The sequence below is a fragment of the Xiphophorus couchianus genome, chromosome 4 (genome assembly GCF_001444195.1).
Source record: "Xiphophorus couchianus chromosome 4, X_couchianus-1.0, whole genome shotgun sequence".
Classification (NCBI taxonomy): domain Eukaryota; kingdom Metazoa; phylum Chordata; class Actinopteri; order Cyprinodontiformes; family Poeciliidae; genus Xiphophorus; species Xiphophorus couchianus.
Window position 1 is genome coordinate 25,376,215 of NC_040231.1, and position 20,512 is coordinate 25,396,726.

General features: G+C 37.9%; 1 protein-coding gene across 3 annotated transcripts in view; it reads left to right on the top strand.

Annotated features, from left to right (window-relative positions):
* Positions 1-20,512, top strand: part of uacab (uveal autoantigen with coiled-coil domains and ankyrin repeats b) — a 41,908-nt gene that overhangs the window by 3,710 nt on the left and 17,686 nt on the right. For 2 of the 3 annotated variants that reach the window (XM_028014346.1, XM_028014348.1), the window contains exon 2: positions 19,497-19,627. In XM_028014346.1, coding sequence (XP_027870147.1) covers positions 19,497-19,627 — 131 coding nt within the window. Of the gene's footprint in view, positions 1-18,120; positions 18,879-19,496; positions 19,628-20,512 lie in introns of those variants that run through there. The other variant, XM_028014347.1, reaches the window with a different exon arrangement.

A 20,512-nucleotide genomic window follows, 5' to 3' on the forward strand; every position in this document is an offset into this window, starting at 1 on the left:
ATTTAAAAGACATCCAGAGCAGATGTAAAGACGGGGATTTTTGTATGTACATTCCAATCAAATTTCTGGCAATTGTGCAGCTGACATTCCTCAAAAATTGCATCCTTCTAGAAAAGCAGTAAGAATTCCCACACACAGAGCAATGTAGTTCAAAAACCAGCCCAGATGTGTTTAGCAAACATTTCAGTTTATGAGGCTGTTTTTAACTGTCCAAAATGACAAATGGTTGATTTAATATCTACCCAGGCATTTTTTCCTACATTGATTTCACTGCCCTATCGTACTAGAGGTAAAGCTTTATTGTCAACATGACAGGACAATAGAATATTGTAAAATAATGTGATTTCCCGCAGGTTGGCATTACAATGACAAGTGCAGCTCTGCTGTAAATATGAATCTAGATAATATGGAATGTGTAATTAAGGTTAACTAGTCTTTAAGGGATGAGTGATTTCTGTTAAGTTCTCTTCAGAAAACAGCTGGGAAGACTGACCGATCACGTGGACGTATGCACGAGAGGGAAAATGCTGAGTTTAAATGAGCTGTTTTGCTTCGAGAGAAGTCTACACCAGCTCACATGCCGCTTGTTGTTTCAGTCAACGTCTGCATTGTCGCTTCAGGAAATCCTCTGTTTTATATGTGCAGTCGAGCCAGAGAGACCTAAACCTCTCCGTTGTGCAAACCGGTTTGTTCAATTTCTTTGTGACGGAAATAATATGCTCGTCAGTCATCGGTTGTTCAGCTTTGATGAAATGTCAGTCAATGGGTGAGGTGTGGCTGCTGGTGTTTTGATTTCTTCTAGCACTGTAACCATCAAGAACTTTTTATTTGAGTATTTTTACTGAATTTTCAGCAAAATAAATACCCAACCAAAACATTAAAATCCACATATCTATTACATAGATATAGAAACAAAGCAACAAAAAAAAACAAACCAAAAAAACAAATCTTAGTTGACTTTATGCTGAGTTGACTGGGAGTCTCTTAATATGGCACAAGAATGATTACCACATTTTGTAAAATGTGTTGGCAGAACGATGCACAACATGCCTCTATTGTTCAACTTTGAGATTTGAGAGCAAGTCCTCAATCCGTCGTTTATGGGAAGGGAGTGTCTCTTTTTTCCATGATAGGAGTATGAGTCAACGGGCAATCAATGTGGAAAAGGCTACAGCTGAAGCTTGTCAGGTGGATACACTGCATATTTGAGGAACAACCCCAAATATTGCCGAGAGAGAGTTTGAGGGAATATTAATATTCCATGACTTAGACAGGGTCTTGAAGACAGTTCTCCAGAAGGCCTGCAGTTTTTGGTTTTCCCAGAACATATGTCCAAGTGTGCCTTTCTCTCTTTTACATCTTCAGCAAGCCTCATCTGATCCTGGAAAACACTTTGCAAGTTTACTGTTTGACAAATGGAGCATATGAACCACCTTAAATTGTATTAAGCCATGTCTGATACATATTGATGATGTGTGGATAAGCCTAGTTGCCTGCTGCCACTGTGATTCAGTTATTCTCAATCCCATCTCCAGCTGCCACTGTTCTTTAATTTTGTCTAATGATGGCACTGCTGCTGTATGGATTAATGTGTACACTGCTGATCTGACCCCTTTCTGTATGGGATACACTTCCATTCATTCATCAATCCAACTGAGTCTGAAGCGTTAATGAGTAATATTTTTTAACAAAGCTCCACAGCTGCAGATATCACTATCAAGGACTTTTGCCTTATTCTTCCAGTTGGAGTTTAACATTGAAAGTTTATCTTGCAGACTTGTAGATTCCAGCTTCCAGTGGTTGTGATGGTGATCTGGCTCTAATCATGTCGACACATGGCTTTACAAGACCTTAGGAAAACTGTGAGCAAAGTCTTTCGCACAATTTTAGTGACGTGCATTGATCTTAGCTACAGCCATGTAATAACAGAAACCTGTGTATGGACATTGTACATATTGTGGTACATGCAGAAAAACATGTATTAACACCAAAGTGTGTTACTTCTGCCAGAATAGATGACCAGAACATCAACCCACACTCCATGATCACCCTGCGGGAGGCTGCATTACACTATGTTTTGGGAATGTGCTGGACTCGGTGATGCCTGAAATAATGTGATAGGGATAGAAAGTTGCAGAATTACAGTTCTTGTGAAATATTGTGTTTAGATAAGAGAGAGAAACAAAGAAAGAGAGTGGGCTGAAAAGAAATGTTTAAAAACCACACCCCATGTGGCTTGCTGACATTTGGGTTAATAATCTAAGACATATTTCAGCTCTGTACTGGTCTGAATGTGTGGTGGTGGAGATGATGATGATTAAATATTTTATGTCAGTCATTCTCGTACTTTTTTTTTTACAAGTGTAGATGAGTTTATTGATGTTTTAACATCTCTAGAACTTATTTTGAGCAATGTACCTTTAGTTAGGTCTGGTAAACTGTGGTTTTCCAAGAGTATGGTTTAGAATTGGATTCATGATGCTTTATCGACATCTCTTGTCAATGTAAACGCATTAAGTATTAAATTAACATTGTTCTCTCTCTGTCTCCCAGTGACTTTAGCTGTATAACACGTCATGTTTGCTCTGAAAATTTTGTGCCAACACTATAATATTTGGACTGGGTTGCAAACCGCCCAGCTGTACGCACCCACATGTTTTTGTATTATATTTTGCCATCAGTGGAGTTTCTAATTCTGCCACTCTGATCAGCTGATTCCAACTCCATGGAAACAGAACTGTCTGCAGGGGAAGATGAAACAGATACAGTCGAGAGCTAAAACACAATACAGCAAGCAGCTGAATGTGGTTGTGTTGTGTGCTTTCATAGCAGAAACATACATGCACATACTTGTACAGATAAGTACAGCATGTACAGGGAGTATTTTTGTCACAAGGGTAACTGTTAAATCACAATTAGATAAGCTCAGTTCTGCTCTAAAAACTCTCCTGTACTCATCTGATTCACCTTTATAGTTCAGATCCAGCTGCCTATTTAGAAGAGCTGCAGAAAGATGTTCAGAAAGATACACATTTAAAAGACCACAGGCACTAAGTAGAGGTAATGATACAAAATAACAGTATTTTATGAAAAAGAAGATGCAAAAGGTTATTGCATTAACCTAAAATTCGGTTTATGCTATTTTACACCGCACCTTTTATTGGTAAGAGATGTAAAAAGTACTTTTATCTACCATATCTCAGGGACAATATAATGGACAAAATGTAGAGGTTCTGAAACAATAAATTTATTAAAAAAAATATTTTGAGACTGCAACCAGCTTGACTAGTTGTGGAAGGCTTTTTTTAAAGGATTGGTACTCTGGTCATCACAAATGGTGTTTTTGTTTTAGCCCCCATCAGCCTTCAGATGGCTCGAACGCTGAGCTAATGAGAAGCTTCTCTGAGGCAAAGACGCAGCAAAGCAGTGTAATGAAGGAAGTAAATCAAGGATTAAGCAATCAATCCAGTATGTGCTGTTCTACCAGAACAGCCAGGCGTATTCTTCAACTTATAAAGTAACTTGCCTCAGATTTAACTAGCAGTGGAGTATGTCATTGCAATCCTATTAGGGTTTCCAAATCTTTCTGCGACCTGCAATCTGAAAGTCTCACCCTGTGACTCTCCACATTATTAAAAATAAAAATTCACACTCAGTATATAATGTTCATGAGAGATTGTATTTCTGAAATGTTTCTGGTTCCCTGGCTCTTTCTTTGTGCATTTTCTTTCTCTCTTCTTCCTCATTGATGTGAAATGTAAGAGTGTCCTTCACCACCCGAAGCACGATTTTACAGAATAAGTTGCTGGGCTGATTGTATTGTTGATAGCATAGTGTTTAGGACAAAGGACATGCTGGATATGTTGTCTGAGAGCTGAAGCTGCTCCAGCTCCAGCTTTAAAGCAGTTTTCATTTTGTTTAAGGAGGGCAGGGTTTGGAGAAGAAAACATTCTTTCCGGATGCCACCAAACGTTTTGCGTAACAAGTTTGTGCTGAATGAGAACTGATTTCATTTTGAACCACAGCTGGCAGTTTATCAGAAAACCATTTCTTTTCCCCTGATTAGATGGTTGCTTCAGAGGAAAACATCAACTCTTGCAACTTTACTTCACTAGGGACCTTTGTGGACATTTACTGTTTTAAAAATGTTCAAATTATGCATTTTAGAATGCAGTTTGGTACGTGAACTAGATTTCACTCGTGCTATTACAATTTCTTACTGATTCACAACTACTTCACTCTACATTTGGCAAATTGCTGAATCAGCAATATTGTTAATTTTGGCACTTTTGCTAGTGCTATAACCACAAATCGTAGCCTAAAGTTTCTGCTTAATCTTCCTTAAACAAGTTCAGATTTCAAATCAATCCACAAGCATTTAGAAGTTTTATTTCTTAGCAATAGTACAAACGTATGGACTTACTATGTTCGTTAAAGGTGTCCAAATACAGTCATGCCTCCTAAGGTTAACAGTGGCATGCAATGCGTTTTAGCTCTTTGACCTGATGTGTCGTTAGTTATTTGAGAAGACATAAAAATCCATCAAACATCTAACTCTGTCATTGCGTTTTTGGCTTTTTGTGCCACTTTGTTCTGTCACCTTCTTCTTGTTGCACGTCGAGGCTTTTAGAACTGGCTACTCTTTGGAGACTTCAGTAATGGGTTCCTGCTGCTGCTGCAATTTTTACCCCAGAAATGTACATGGGTTGACTAGGATTTTAGAAAGCCTTTTGAAGCAGAACAGCAGTACTCCGACGGACACAACACATCATTTCATAAGTGGATGTGATTGTTTTGTCTGGCTGTACAAAATTACTTATCTTGCAAAAGTGAATAAACATTCATGTTGGGGCTTGTTTTTTAGTTTATCAGTACTTTCTGATAATTTCGTTGTGCAAGACGTACCATTTTAAGACAATTGCTTAATTTTCAAAGCTGCAATTGTAAAAGAAGAAAAGTGTGCTGATTCATAGTCATATAGTTTTTACATCCTCCTGTGAAGGGTTATTTGTGTTGCAGTTTCTTAAATCTATAAGGGATCTCCCAAATTGCTAACCCTTAAAGACTTAAAGGCTGCAGTTGTGCATCACCTAACTGGTCGCCTTTAATCTTTGCCAGAAGGGGTGAGGCTTGATGAAATCCTCTTTTTTTTTGCCCTCCTGCTTTTTAAACATATGTCTACGCTTTAGGGCTTGGATTATACAGATTTACTCCTTATTTATGTTAATCTGTTCTCTGATTAGAGATCTGTTCAAGGTGACAAACTGAAACACTGGTGTTAAAAAAAAAAGATGGCATTGTTTAGCCTTGCTAGATGATAGAGTATAGATCGTTCACCAACTCTTTGAACAGAATGCACTGTCTCGGTTTCTTTTGTTTGTGGTCTGAACCCTAAACAGACAGGTATAGAAGATGGCCTGTAGGCAAAACATACCCACTACACTGTCAGGTCGTCTGATTTCTAACCCCCCCTTTTGTTTTTTGATTATAAAAATAAATAAATAAATTGTCTTAATGCTTGAGCCTACTGGGTAAACACGAAGGTCAATTCTTTAATAAATAAGAAATGCTAGTGCATAAATTTTAGTTCATCCAGTTTTGATCACATTTAGCTGCATTAAAATGCATCAACATGGGTCACATTAGTGAACTTCCTGAGTTCATACCACATCATCTGCAAGTTTTTTTTTGTTTTTGCAAAATTTGACAAATATATTGAGTACCACCTTCAATATGTCAATCAGACTCCCTGATCCTGATCCCTCATCTGTGTGCTGTGTACCTACCTTCTTCTAGCACAGAAGAAGGTGATTGGCATAAACAGAAACCAAAAGAATTTGTTTGAATCTTCTTTCCATGCAAGTTGCACGTTTTTTTGTTTTGTGTTAATATTCTTTGTCCGGTTTAAAGTTGATGCATTTTAATGCCGCTAAATGTGATCAAAACTGGATGAACTAAAATTTATTTGGTTGGCTGCAAAAAGTCTACATATAGACTATTAACATATTAACTTTCAAAACCATTATGTCCAGACCATTATGTTTTGAAGCTATTGCTTTAAAACCAATAAAATTTAATGTACATGACATGTTGCTCCTACGATATAAAATTTAAGAAAATTCTAAGGAAAGTTAGGGACTCTGTGGAGTTTGGTGTGGGTTTGCTCCCCACTCAATCCTGCCTTCCCTGCTCCATCCTACACCTATTTGTGGACAATTATGGGTTTAAAACTAAAAGATATCACACATTTAAAATAATTTTGTCATGCTAAAAGCGGCTGTTATGAGACGTTCAGACTAACTGAACCCAGCTGATTAGCAAGCTAACATAAGCTTTGAATGTTATTCCATAAGGAGCAGATTATCAAGAAGTGATAATATTCTGTACACTAATCACTTTTACTTAAATACTATTTCTAAATTAATCAAATATTTATTCAATTTTTCTCTGGTGTTCTGAACTCTCTTAGTATGTTCTTTTGTTTAAGCTGCCCCAGAATATTTGTTTTATTTATTTGTTTTTGTTAATTTGACTGAAGCTGCATTTAATTGATTTTTTTTCTTTCCTAAATATTTTTACTGCCAAAAAAATATTTGTAATGTGTTGACGATGCCAGCCAGCTGTCTGCACACTGTGTTCTCAGTAACAACAAATGAAAGTCATAGACTTGTCTGCAACATAATGTTATTTTAGCAGGGGGCATTCAATAAACATGTTTATTTTAAAAGCAAATTAGATAATGTTATACGTTTTTGCTTAATGGGTGTGTTTTTAAAGCGATATATTTATTCAGCGTTAACATACCATGAAATTTAACTAAATTCAATCTCTAAGAACTTCGAAAAACATTTCTAACCCGCCATACGATTGGACAGATAAAGCAAACTGACTCATCCAGCCCACGTTCATGGGGAGCTTTTCAGCACACACAATAATTTCTAGAAAAATAACTTCTGCTTTTGCTGAGAGTTTAAGAAAATAAAATAAATTCATAAAATTGTTTTTGTAGACTGAAAATATTTATGTTGACCAATTATTGCAGCCAACCTCATTGATTATTACATGAACAATTCCTGGTAGCTCTATTTTGAGTGTCAGGACAGATATGGACAATAGGGAGCAAACTGTAAGCGAGGATCTGTGCAAGTATATAATTGGCTGAATGTTGTTTTGGCTGAGCATTAAGTGGCAGTCGAGCGACGTATGATTTTTAGGATTAAGGTCTGGCTCCATGGGAGCTGCCGTGAGGTCATCTCAGCAGAGCTGCCTGTCTGTGTTCCCATGCTGTGCCTGTCCTGGGCTAAATGAAGCTCAGAGCTCAGTCATGCCAGGGTCACCGGGGAACACAAATGTGCACGTTATGATAAAGTTGCTCCGTGCGTTTCCGATTGTTATATTTGATTTTTACGGCATCATCAACCGAGACAGGCTGTGTGAGTGAATCGAGCCGTCAGTGTTTGTTGTATCATTTAGAGAGAGATAACCGGTGTTGGAGGAAGGGGACGTCAGATAGGGGACTGAATTTACTGACTGAGTTTGGGTGGGCTTGGACTGACATCAGCTGTTCCTCTCTCACACAAACTTGCACATACAACCAGTCATGCTGAGCAACAGGAGCACAAAGATTTTGCTGATGTGGAACAAACTGGCTCAGATAAAGCCTCTTTAAACCATTCTCTCTCTGTTTGCATGCTTTCTTCTCCCTCCAGATTGTTCTTTAAGGGTCTCTAAGCTATGAAAAAATGTGATGCAAAACAAAACTAAATTCTGGATTAAATTGTCCAGAAGCTTAGTTCAAGTGACAGTGTTGCTTTTTTTTTTAGTCAGTAGGCTACAGTCAAACTGAAACAGCATTTTACAATTCGATGTATTTACTGCATTTTACATGCAAGGTATCATTTTGTTTTGCCACCTCTGTTTTTCATGTAGAACCCAGATGATGTAGAAAAATTTAAAACTGAACCTGGCATGCTTTTTAGAATGCCGTTTAGAGGGCGTAACCTTAGAATAACCTCACCAAAAATTAAAAATAGTGCTACCGAAATAACTATTGTTTTACATGGTGTTTTAACTCATACTGAATTATACCTGTTTGCTGAAAATACATGCCACATAGCAAAAGTTGATGAAGTGCTGCAAACATAAATCAAGAGGAAAATATGTGGGAATGAACAATAAAATGTAAAACTGTAATTGTTACATAGCCGTTACAGTCTATGCTACAGATAAATCAGACTCATAACACTGTCGAAATGTTTTAACATTAACAGATTTGGAGTGCGTTCTGCTGAAGGGCACTTCCTCAATCACATAAAGGACTCCACGAGCCTGCTGAGGAGGGGAAATTGCAGCCGCTGTCATAACAATGAAAGCAATTAGCTCCATCAAACATTAATCTATGAAGGTTTTTACAGCAGTTATGTTCTAGGCACAAAGAAACTTGACCCTCCAAACCAATGTAAAACTTAACCAGGCTGCGAATTTGGACTTCCAGGTTCTGCTGCTTCAATGCTCCCTCTAAATGTCTTGGTGCACAATATATTAAATCGCACTTATCACAGTACCACTGCCTGAAGTTGCAAATGACTGCGAAGATGTGGTATTTGGTTGGATTATAGATTTTAAGTTTGATGCATGCAAATTTGACATTCTAATAATATCGCTGGTCTTTGAAGTATATTTGTTGTGGCAGAGGTGCTAAAGATTATTGTGGACATTGTGAAGAAAGAGAAAAGCATCAGGAAATTGTAATAAATATTGTCATATGTTCAGTAGTATAAAGGTTTTCCTGCTGTATAATAGACCTACTCTGTGCCTTTAGAGCAGTGGTCCCCAACCTTTTTATTACCGCGGACCGGTCAAGACAGGTTTGGAAAATCATCCGACAATCCTTAAATCGTGCCGTGTGAACCAGATCTAAAACTCACAAACTCTACTCGTCTTGTCTCGACCACTGCCCTAACTCTCTCTGACTCTGGTCGCTATGGTAACGTTTACATATACCTTCAACATAAGATACAGATGCTCCACAAAAACGAACATTTTACTTTTGTGAAAATTTTAACTCACGACAACGACTAATGGATGCCCTGAGCTTGTTTCTCTGCAACGAGATGGTTCAATCTGGGAGTGATGAGAGACAATGACACCCAAAGTGTTGCTTATGCACAGGGTGCTTGGTCTCTATGTGGCGAAGCAATTTGAAGGCTTCATTGCCTCATTAGCGAGCCGGTCACCATATCATGCAGAGTGGGCTTTGAATGTGGGAATCACCTACTGGGATAAATCCATTCTCCTGTCTCTTTTCGGGGCTTTGTTCTCTTCGCAAAGAAACTTTCCAAAGACATCTGATCTGTTTCTTACTCATTTTGCTGCTTGTGGGCTCAATGTTGGTGCGCAAGACGTAACTGAGAGAATCCGGTTAAAGGATTTTTAAAATGAAAGATCCTCCAGACTCAAATAATACATAAAACTGAAATATTTAATTATTTCTTGTGCGGCCCGGAACCAATTGGTCCACGGACTGGTACCGGTCCGTGGCCCGGGGAATGGGGACCACTGCTTTAGAGCATAGAGTTAATGCAAAGTATTTTATCTCCCAAGTTTCTGATGGTAAAATGCAAACTGTTTAAGTCGTAGGAACAGGTCGTACTACCCTCAAGTTGATAAGTAACTATTCTGCTTCTTGTCAGCATTGATGCTTAACAGTAAGTATACATTTCACAGATGCATGTCCAACATGTTATACCATGTTTGTGCCTCTTGGGGTGAAGGCAGTTCTGTTTCAAAATTCAGTGAACCATTTTAGGGTGTTGGCTGCATTGCTGTGTTTTTAATCCATTAAAATGACATGTGCCAAAATGATTCAAGTTCACATCATCTCCATAAACAAACCAGTGTTTAGAAATATTTCTAAGTAACCTTTTTGAAACACCGTCACTAAATGACATAAGTGAGATGACACTACTTTGTTCAAAATTAGACATCTTTCTTTGATATTTGTTATAGAAAAAAAAATAAAATGAGAGGAACGTTTTTTATAAATAGCAAGAAATGGTGTAGAGAAACAATGTTGCATTTAAAGGTAATCTTGTCTAAAGACATGTTGAGATTTGGAAAGAGATTTTCATTAGAAAATGGTCAGAAGAAAGAAAGCAAGTATTTTTCAGGCAAGTCCAGACCTGCTTTATAAATTCTAGGATATTCAGGAACTTCTGATTTTTAAGAATATTCACCCTGAACATTTTATTTTATTTTTTAAAAGAATGTCATTGTTCTTCTTGTCTCTCAAGAAGCTTTTTTCTATATATACTTTTTTAGCTGACTACATTAGTCTATGAATTTTGTGCTACATACTTGGAACAAGCAGTTTACCAAGGCAGAGAAAGAGGGAAAATATCCAATAGTAGAACACCACCTTTGAGATAATCTCAATAAAAACAGCACCAGTTTGACCTACCCCCCCCTCTCAGTCACATACCTCTATGTCCGTCTGCATCTGATGACTTGTGAATGCTGGCTGTAGAAGTGTCAAGTACCAGCATGCCCAAATATTTGCTTGTGTAACCAAACACGGGCAAAATATTGTTTTTCTTTTACCCCTCTATAATCTCATCATTTTCTTGAGATGAGCTCACAGCAGCCCTCATTCTTCAGAATATTTACATTAGCCAAATAACACTTTCACATGTGTAAACATGAATGGTAGATATGCCCATATTTATTGTCCTCTTGCCTTACAAACCCTTCCTGAAAATAGAAATTCAAATCGTGTTTTGTATTTTACATCTTTAAGGTAATTGTTATATTATTAACTTCCTACAGGTTTTTTTTCCTCCATTTGTGTCAGGATTTTTTTCTTGTCTGGTTTTTATTGCCTCCAGCTCTGTCTGCTTCATCATTGTTTTTTTATTATTATTATTATTATTTATTTATTTTGTACATCACCAAACCCAGCGGGGACAAAATCAACAAAATCAGCAGCCAAGCCAACCAAAACCCATTATGCTGCAAGTTTATTTCTTCTGGAGGGGAACATTGTTGTTCAATTCTAATAATAAGAAAGTGTGACCTAAAAATATTTCCTAAACTGGTACTATAATCTCATTCATAAGTTTGCGAAGCAGTGTTCTCCTCATCATACAACATAACACATACCTTGGTTATTATTAAAGCGTCTTTTATTTCCAACTGTTAGAAATTAATTATGTAATTTTATATACTCTAATTTTGGATCTACATTGAAATGTGCCCATAAGGTGGCCACATAAACATTATCATTGCAATTCATACCAGTTGTATGTGTTGTAAAAACTAAAACATCGTATTGGAAGAAGATATTTTTTACACAGATATCATAAAGCATAACAATTAATACAAGTTTTGAAAAACTGTGCAATGCCTCCAGGAAGTATGCACTGTGCTTCATTTATTCCACACTTTGTTATATTTAATCATATTCCAAAAGAATTTACCACCTCAACATTGTTTAATGACAATGTGAAACATTTATGTAGTTTGAAGCTGCAGCTTGATGTTTAGGTGAGGTACCTTCTGTTTTCATTGATCATCCTGGAGATGTTTCTACAGCTTAATTGGAGTCCACATGTGGCAAACTAAGGTGATTAGATGAGATTGGGAAAAGGCACACATAAATTTTGCCTTTTTAATTTCTCAATCTTTCTAGACTTACGGTTAGCATACAACAGCCTTCTTGTTTTTATGATTATGCTGAGGGTATCTCGACGGGCAAACTGGCAGGGCAAAGTTCATGGTGTTTGGGCAACTGGAGAGCTGATCTCCTGCCTTGCTCTCGGAAGCAAAGAGAAAATAGCTCGGAAAAGCTTTGCCCTCTGGGTCACAAGTCATCCAAAAGTGTGTGACCTGGCAGATGGATTGATGAATAGTCTCCATTTATGGTCTGTGGGCAACCCAAGTTAGAATGTCTACAGGGATTCACCAGGAATCACCCAGTTGGGCAAATGAAATAGAACCTGGCAATCATAAGACTTCCATCTGTCCATCCATCCTCGTACAGTCGATTTGATGGACTATACTTGTTGTTTTTCTGTCCACCACCAGAGGGTGTGGCAGTCTCTTCTTCTACTTTCAATCCAGGTAATGGGTCTGTCATAGCTGCCTATGGCCACTACTTGATGTGCATACCAAAAACCTGACACCTGGTCTGGGACATCAGTTTGCACCTGACCTAATCCAAAAAGAGACTTTCTCTCTGTAGCATCGACTTACCTGTCCCTTACTGACAGATCGAATGCAAGCCTGCTAGATCTAGTCACTTTCACACCTATCCTTTGCACTCCTCTCCACATTGTTTATCTCACACACACTCCCAGTCTTTCCCTCCTCCGCCCTTTTTGTTTTTACTCCAGGGGGTTTTCAGTTACACACAACATGCCCAGACAGTTGCGCACAGTTCACAGGTCTTCAGTCATAGATCAGAGGGATGTGCGTAAAGGGGCAGGGTCTAAAACTGCAAACGGCAGTCAGAGAAAATCCCAGTTGAATGAAAAAGGCTCGCAGTGTGGCACAAAAGGGGAAGTATGTCATATCGATTACGTATTTAAAGGCACACTTACCATTTTTCCCAATTCACACGCAATGTGTTGCAACATATTCAACAAAGTGTTTTCTGCGTGCCATCACCATAATCTTGGATGTTAAATGTCCTCCTGTTTCTCAGGATTGCTTTTTAAACATTTGTTTTGTATTTTTAATTGTTTACATGTTTTGTATGTTCACTCACCTTTCTTTGGCAACAGCTGCAATTCACATAATGTGTGGAGATTTCTGAGGCACAGTTTATGCTATTTGAGGATCTCTGTAACTCTGAACTCTGCTGGAGTATTAGCCATTAACTTCCATGGTGGTATATTGCACCAATAAATCAAATTGTCACTGAGGTATTCACACAGCATGCAGCTATGTGTAATGTCACAAGCAGGTATCTCTGTGGAGATAAATGATAAAATTAGAAAGCAGTGACTGGAGTCATTTCTGAGCATGTCTTTAAAGTCACAAAGACTCTGTCCTAGTAATACTAGTTTGAGTTTTTTTTACACAATATATGGTACCTGGAGTTTAAATTGTTTTCATTGAAATAATTATTTTTACTTAAATCAACAAAATCCACAGCTTTGGTCAAATAAACTGCTTGGTCAAAACTTTAAGAATATTGTCTGTCGGAAAAGTAAAATTTCAGTTTTCAAACAAAACTGAGATTAGCTTTGCAAGAAATTGGTGTTTTATGACCATAACACCATTTTTTGATATGGTATTAGTCATAAAAAATAAAGCATACATTCTCGTTCAAAAATAAGTCAGATGAACTCAAGGTAAATATTTTAAAGCAAAACTACTCCGGCATCTTTTAGAGATGACCAGTTAGATATAGAGGTCTTATGTAGTCCTATGTTAATGATAAGCATTTTCCAAGATACAGGTGGTTTATGTTTTATAATAGCATGTAGTTCTTCTGCTATGTCAGTTTCTTGACCTGTCTACATAAAACAGCACCCTCTAGTGTACTGGAAGGGAACATCAGATCACACTAACTAAATAAAACTTTTGTTTATGCATATTACTGATTTCCCTGTTTTCTTCAGCATACTTGTTTTTCGTCTTATGCACGTCCAACAGATGCTTACAAAATTATTTTGAAGAGTTATTATATATATTTTTCACAATAATAATTCATCAAACTTCAGCTGTCCAAACAAAGTGCTGTTGTGCTCAAACAGCACTTTGAGCACAAAGTGCTTCTATGCTTCATCTTTTGCATAGAAATTTCAAACCGTGACTAGCACAATCCACAAGCTCAACGGTCACTTGGGGTTTTTCCACAGGTCAGAGTCCCTTGTAAAAAATAAAAAATAAGGAAATGAATTGATAAAGACCCAAACTGACCTGGAGCCACCCGATCTTATCTCTAGTTTTGCAAATAGGGTTTAGCTCATGTTGGTTAGAGAGTGACATAGCCTGTATTTTACCAGTGCACCATCATTTGGACGTATTGATCAATCTTTCCAACTAAATTTCCTATAAGAACTTTACAGGCATTTCAGTTGATGCCAGATTAGTAATTTAAATCTAAATAATTTCTGATTTGGTGATAATTTTGACTTTGTTTTAGCTTGGGGATGACTTGTTTAAATCTTATTTTTAGTAATTTTTATGAAACCCAGTGACTTTTAGTTTTGTATTATTTTTCCTTAGTGGATTTTGTACCTTCTTAATAGCTTTGTGGTAAAATTGCACAAGTTCAAAAACTATTAAATCATCATAAATGAGTATTTATTTTAAAGTATTTCCATTTGATCCTGGCTGTGCATGACTTTCTTGTCATTGGACAGTGCTCAACAATAGGCACTAATTTCTGGAGGAAAAAATTACACCAGTGACAACCTTCATAACCTAAGACTTCAAAACAAAGCCTTCTGGTAGTTAGTTGTAGCTGAGTTAACACTAATCTGAGAAAGACAGGTTTGCCAGCTGAAGAGCTAGATAATTAACAACCCAAGTGTTCACAGGTTTGGTGTTACCAATGTTTGAAATTGTGCAGAGTGGGATTTCAACTCGGAAATTTCATAGCAGCCAAGGTTTCCACACTTTGCTTCTTTCTTTGTGTCTAATTGGTGTGGAGTAAATGTAGGCCCAACACCTTTATTTTTGGTGACACATTTTGGTGTTAAATAATTATTGTAAACACTTAGGGATCCTACTGATCTCTGGTGTAAATTGGTTAATTCATTTTTTTTAAATTAAATATTTCTTAAAAATGTTGAGTCATTCTTGATGGAATGTGAGTATTACCTTTTTGCCATTGTTGTGAAGTATTAATATTATTTTTGTATTTTTCAACAAAAAAAAAAACTCTTAGTGCCTAAGTACTTTGCTTATACATGTCAAAGGGTTTAGATTATATGACTTAATGTCTCTTTGCAGATGTCTCCCGTGATAACTATCATCCTCTCACTCATAATTTAAGACCGTATCAGTCATTTCATTTTGCTGAACACAACTATCATCTAACACATTTGCGTGTAGTTTTTTATGTTTTGGATTTGGCTTCGGTCTGTTGTCATGACCAGTTAGATATTTTCTGCTGGTGATTTCATCTGTAAGGATATTAGACACCCATTAGGGCGTCTGGTAGCTGGGAGGGGGAGGAAAAAGAGGTGTTGGAAAAGATGTACAGCCTGTCAAGTGGGGGCAAATCTGAAGTGAAGTTGACAAGGAATTCTAAGTGAAGTATTAACAGACACCAGAATAATCAGTGAAGACAGGTAGGGACCTAAGCTACCTTATGCAGTGTCAGGTGATGTTATGTCTCAAAGGTCATTCTGTTTAAAATAGAAGCTTTAGGTAATGTTTTTGTTTCATTTGTATAGGATGAATACCAGTACAGTATCTGTACTAAGCAGTTTTTTTCCCCAAGAGATAAAATAAAATTCTCAAAACAAAACGAGTCTTATGCACATTTTTTGGCAAAATAAGTTGAAACTAAAATCCATTTGTTGGAATGAGGTGATAAGTAATTTGTGGGACACCCTTTTAAATGAAAACAAATCAAAAATGAGAAAACATGTACAATAAAACAAGGGATTAAATGTGGACGTTGGTAAAACCAGTACAGGGCTCTATTCTATCTATAATGGGAACAAGCAGGTAATGTTTGTTTAAGAAGGGTTACAAACTACATCTGCTACACAAAGCACCAGGACCTTTAAGATTTAATTCCAGATTCACTGATCAAAGAAGAAGCTCACAGTTGGATAAATAATGTTAATAAATGCAGACGGCTATTAATTTAACAGGTTATAAAAGAGAAACTTGATTCTGTGGGATTATTGTCACAAGTTGCTATCCTGCTATAGGGCAATTAGTAAAAATCTGTTTTTAGTTAGATATACAATTATGGAATATTTTAAATCAGTTTTTAAGAAAACATTAGCCAACCTCAAAATTTACCAATTGCTCTATTAGACAAACCACCCTCAAATCATCTCCTCTATAACCACAGAGAATAATAGCGGGTGTATGGATCCTATGTTCAGATCCTGTTTTTGTGTTTTGTCATGCGTATTGCGGTGTCATTTGGCCGAAGTTGGTTTTGCCAAATTTAGTTCTTACCGTACTTACACATACTTTAAAAGACACCAAAATAAATATTTGCTAATCTTTCTTAATTATGCACTTATGCCAAAATAAATATTTCTCAGGAATTGTTCTAATCATTAGATTTGTGAAAAGTACAATCTCTTCTGCTGTTATCTATTAGGTTAACTCTAGTAGCCTCATGAACTGAAGGATGATTCACTGAAGGATTAATGTAACAATCTTCACAAGATAGTAATTCAAAAACAAACTGGTCTTCAATCAGAGGCTTACTGATATTGCTGCAACACAGACTCTACAGGAGATCATTCCTGCCCACACCTGTAGCCAATTCAAATGTTTCTTGGAAGGCAATTAAAGGAAGAGTCCCTACATCTTTTTTCTCTTTGGAATTAAGAAATTGTTTTTGAATTGAACTGAATTGAATGTGCTGCTGAACTTTTTGTTGTTTCAGTAAAACTTCAGAAAACCTGTCATAATGCCTAGCTATATAATATAATAGCTAGCTATATCACATTTTTTGCTTTTATTAGAATCTTTCAAGTTCTCCGTGTCAAAAAAAAGAATCCTGATCATAATCCAAAACCCTTTATTCAGAAGATGAGTTCATGACGGTTTATTTTTTCCACAGGACATTAAAAATGATACCTAAGCATTGAGGTATCTAGACTCCTCTTTTGTGCAACAAGTATTGTTCCAGCCCTTGTTGCTATCATCCCTATTATTAACTAGTACATAAACGGATTCCCAAGCAAATCCACACACAAGTGCACCCGTGTGAGATATTTACGTGACCGGCGTTTGCAATGGCGACGTGCCATTTTGGCGTCTTTGTCTCCATGCGAGGGTGAGCAGCTTTCGTAAGTTGACACCTACTTCTTCATATGACATGTCATGTGGAGGAGGTCTTTTTGCATGTTTGTGAATATCACTGTTGCTCTGTAAACGCCAGTCTGGCAGCAGGCGGTAACCAGAGCCCGCAGGGAGCTGATGCCGTGCGTAAATTAAACGGGCCCTCTATGCATTCTCCTTTCTTTGGGGTTGCTGTGTCTGTGCATTTTTCCCACCGAGAAGTTTTGCCTCATAAAAGTGAAAGTTCTGCTTTTAATTTGTATCGCAGTAAGTTGGTGGAAGTTGAGCTGTGGATGTGGGGTTGAAGTTTCGTGCGACTATGTGTAAAACACCTGATTGAGCTTTGCTACTTTACAGAATGGATTGTGGTGCTTCTGTTTTCAACAGTGTGTCCCTGCATCCTTAAAATTCATATTAAAAAAAGTAATATGGCCTTTAACATGTTGTCACAGATCCTAAATTTTGTCTTGACATAACTATTTAATCTTGTAGATTCTGTGCACTTGTTTTTCTCGTGGGACTGTTCTGTCAGGCAAAATTTTTGTCACTCAGACCTCTTCATTGCATGTAACTCGTGACAGTGAAGGCTAAAATACCCTGGCTAAGTAGCTACCTCACATTTTTGTGTCCGTCATGTGTAAGTGCAAATTTGTCATCAGTGGGCTGGACAACATTTGTACATTTCTGAGGAGATACAGGTATTAAATTCCATTCTTTATGGTCTTTTAAAAGCCTTAAATTTGAGTTGGGGAGATCTACAGAGACCCCTGTTCAAGATGAGCGGGTTATCTAGAGGTTATTATGATTCTGTCGTGTCCTGTGAGGATCTTTGCCAGGACTACGTCAAATGATCTCCCCTGACATTAATATTTTCACTTGGAGACAGTAGGGGAGCAAGGTGGGGGGGCAATGTAAGCAAGATTTTTTTTGGCTGGCCTTGTTTTATGTTGGCAGTGATGAAAGACACCAAAGCCATTACTCATTGTTCTGGCATGCCCAGAATGTATTATTAGCTCCCGTCTTCCTATTAGTCTCTACAGAAAGGTTGGAGGGTCAAAAAATAAAGAGGTAACCAGTCTGCAGGGCTGTCTGCACTGCTGCTGTTTACCAGGGAGGGGGGGATATTTTAGACCTCCGAGAGCTTGCATATTTACCCCACTGAGCCTGACTGACCTTGCCATTTGGTGGTGTGAGGAAGCTGGAACCACGAACAGCGGAGAGACGAGGCAAAGGGAGAAACTGTCTGGTTTGATAAGCAAGTAGCGTTTGAAGATAAGACTCCAGAAAGCAGGATTATTTAAACAGAAGAAGACTGAGCTAAGCAGAAGGTTTCAGGAGAGAAGCAAGGAGGGGGTGGGGGACTTAGTAGGAGCAGCGGCCATCGGTGGTGAGAGGCAGCCAGGCTGAGCTGACTCTTCCCCAGAGGAGGAGTTGCAGTTGCCGGCCAGGGCAGGTCCCGGTGCTGGCAGGGCTGGCCCTACTGCTTCTCCACCTCCATTCCTTTCCTCCCCTCTCACTCCTCCTCCATTTAACTATCACCCAAACTGCTGAGCAGTGATGGAATTGCGAGCTGAGCTCCTAAGCAACAAAGGAATGCTTAGAAAATCTTAACAATTAAACTTTTCTGCCTCTAGTAAGGGGGCGGGGGGAACTAGTGGGTCACCGCTGGAAAGACTTCTTATCTTTTTATCTTATCTGTGTTATTGCACTCACTGGTTGAGTGCACTGAGAAGACAAAGGAAGTTCTTTTTTTTTGTGTAGATATTTTTTTCTTCATTTTTGTTTTTATTTTGTAAACCGGAACAGTGGCAACGTTTTCAGTAGCACGGTGCAAGGACCAGCTCCACTCACCCAAGATGAGCCGCTGGCTGAAATGCACCTCCATGCACTTTGTATGTATTCTTTTGTTGTTGCTTTTAAGTCATTTTCTTTTTACAGGCGATTCATCTGGGTTTGTGATTTTCTAGATATGGTTACGTAAAGTCAGACAGAGTTGAAATAAAATAAAGAAATACCTAATCATGCATATAGATTAGCAGTTATTGGTTAACTGGCTAAATTTAATCTATTTACTCTTATAAGTTTGGTTTGTTTGTACTGAGATTGGATGTTCAGTATAAAGGTCATGTTGTCCTTTCTTGAGAAGAACTCTGTTCCCATGTTTTGTATCTTTCACTCATGTGTTGATGGGATTCAGTGCTGATTGAGTGGTATTGCTGTACAGCGCATTCTTTGCATATTCCTGCTATAACTTGTGTTCCAAGCAGTTGCTGTGGAAAAGCATCAAAATGACTCAACCATTGTGTTGTTCTTTTTAAGTTTCCAAATGTCCTTTTTTTTAATCTTAAAAGAATTGGAAACCAAAATCCCATTCTTACTTTTACCCAGTAAGCCATGAGGGACTTCTTCCTTATATGGCAGCAGTTTTCCTTACATGTTGAATCAAGTCTCTGCGGAGAGTACACATTCGGTTCTACAGGTCTGATGGTGTTTCTTGTTGTTCGTGACAGAACACAGACTGGAACAAGTACGATGATCGGTTGATGAAGGCGGTGGAACGTGGCGAGGTGGACAAGGTTGCCACTGTTCTTGGCAAGAAGGGCATCATTCCCACCAAACTCGACGTGGAGGGACGCTCTGCGTGAGTAAACAATCGCACACAAACACCGGTATGCTGATGTAATAAGCAAAATGGATGAAATTTGTGCTAAGCAACTTTATATGTTCCAATCAAACTCCTAAATTTAGTTAAGACTCCCCATCAAGAACCCCAAACATTACCATTCTCTCCACACCACGTGACATTCCAAATCCTCTCCCTCAGATAAGGAATCTAGCGTGGAATTTCCTTAATGATTACCTAACCAGTTGATCTCTTTATTTATGTTCAAGGTTTGAATAATAAACTTTTCATCCAGCTGCCCTGCAAAGGACATATGTTCCAGTTTTATGTTTTTGTGCCTATTTTTTATATTTAGAATTTCCCCTTTTTCTGTCTAACTTACTTGAGGTCAATGTGGGAGTTGGCATAAGGAATGTTTGTGGACACAGAGAGCTTGACCACGCTGACCAGAGGCTGTTTATGTAGTCCTTGCAGGAAATGACTCCCTTCCAAGTCAAATCAGATCCACTACGTTGTTCCCGACAATAACTAATCCATTTAGGCCCAGCTGCAGAAAATGATCAGCTGATATGTTGAAGAACCAGGTTAGAGCTGTTTAGTGGGAACCAGAGTTTCTTTTTTCCCATCCAGAATATCTTGATTATTGGTCCAGTATGTGGAATTAGAGTTAATTAATGGACCAATCAGCATCTGTTGTTTGGATAAACATCTTTATGCATCCAATAATTGCCTGCTGTTATAATCAGGTTTGAATCTATTTCTGACCACTTTCATCAACTAACCGTATCTGGCGGTATCGCAGTCACGGCGATTGTACTAGAACCGGCTGTACGCAAACAAAGTTATTCTCAATATCTGGTGTTTAGACTGATCTGAACTATTCTACTGTAAATCTACTCAAAT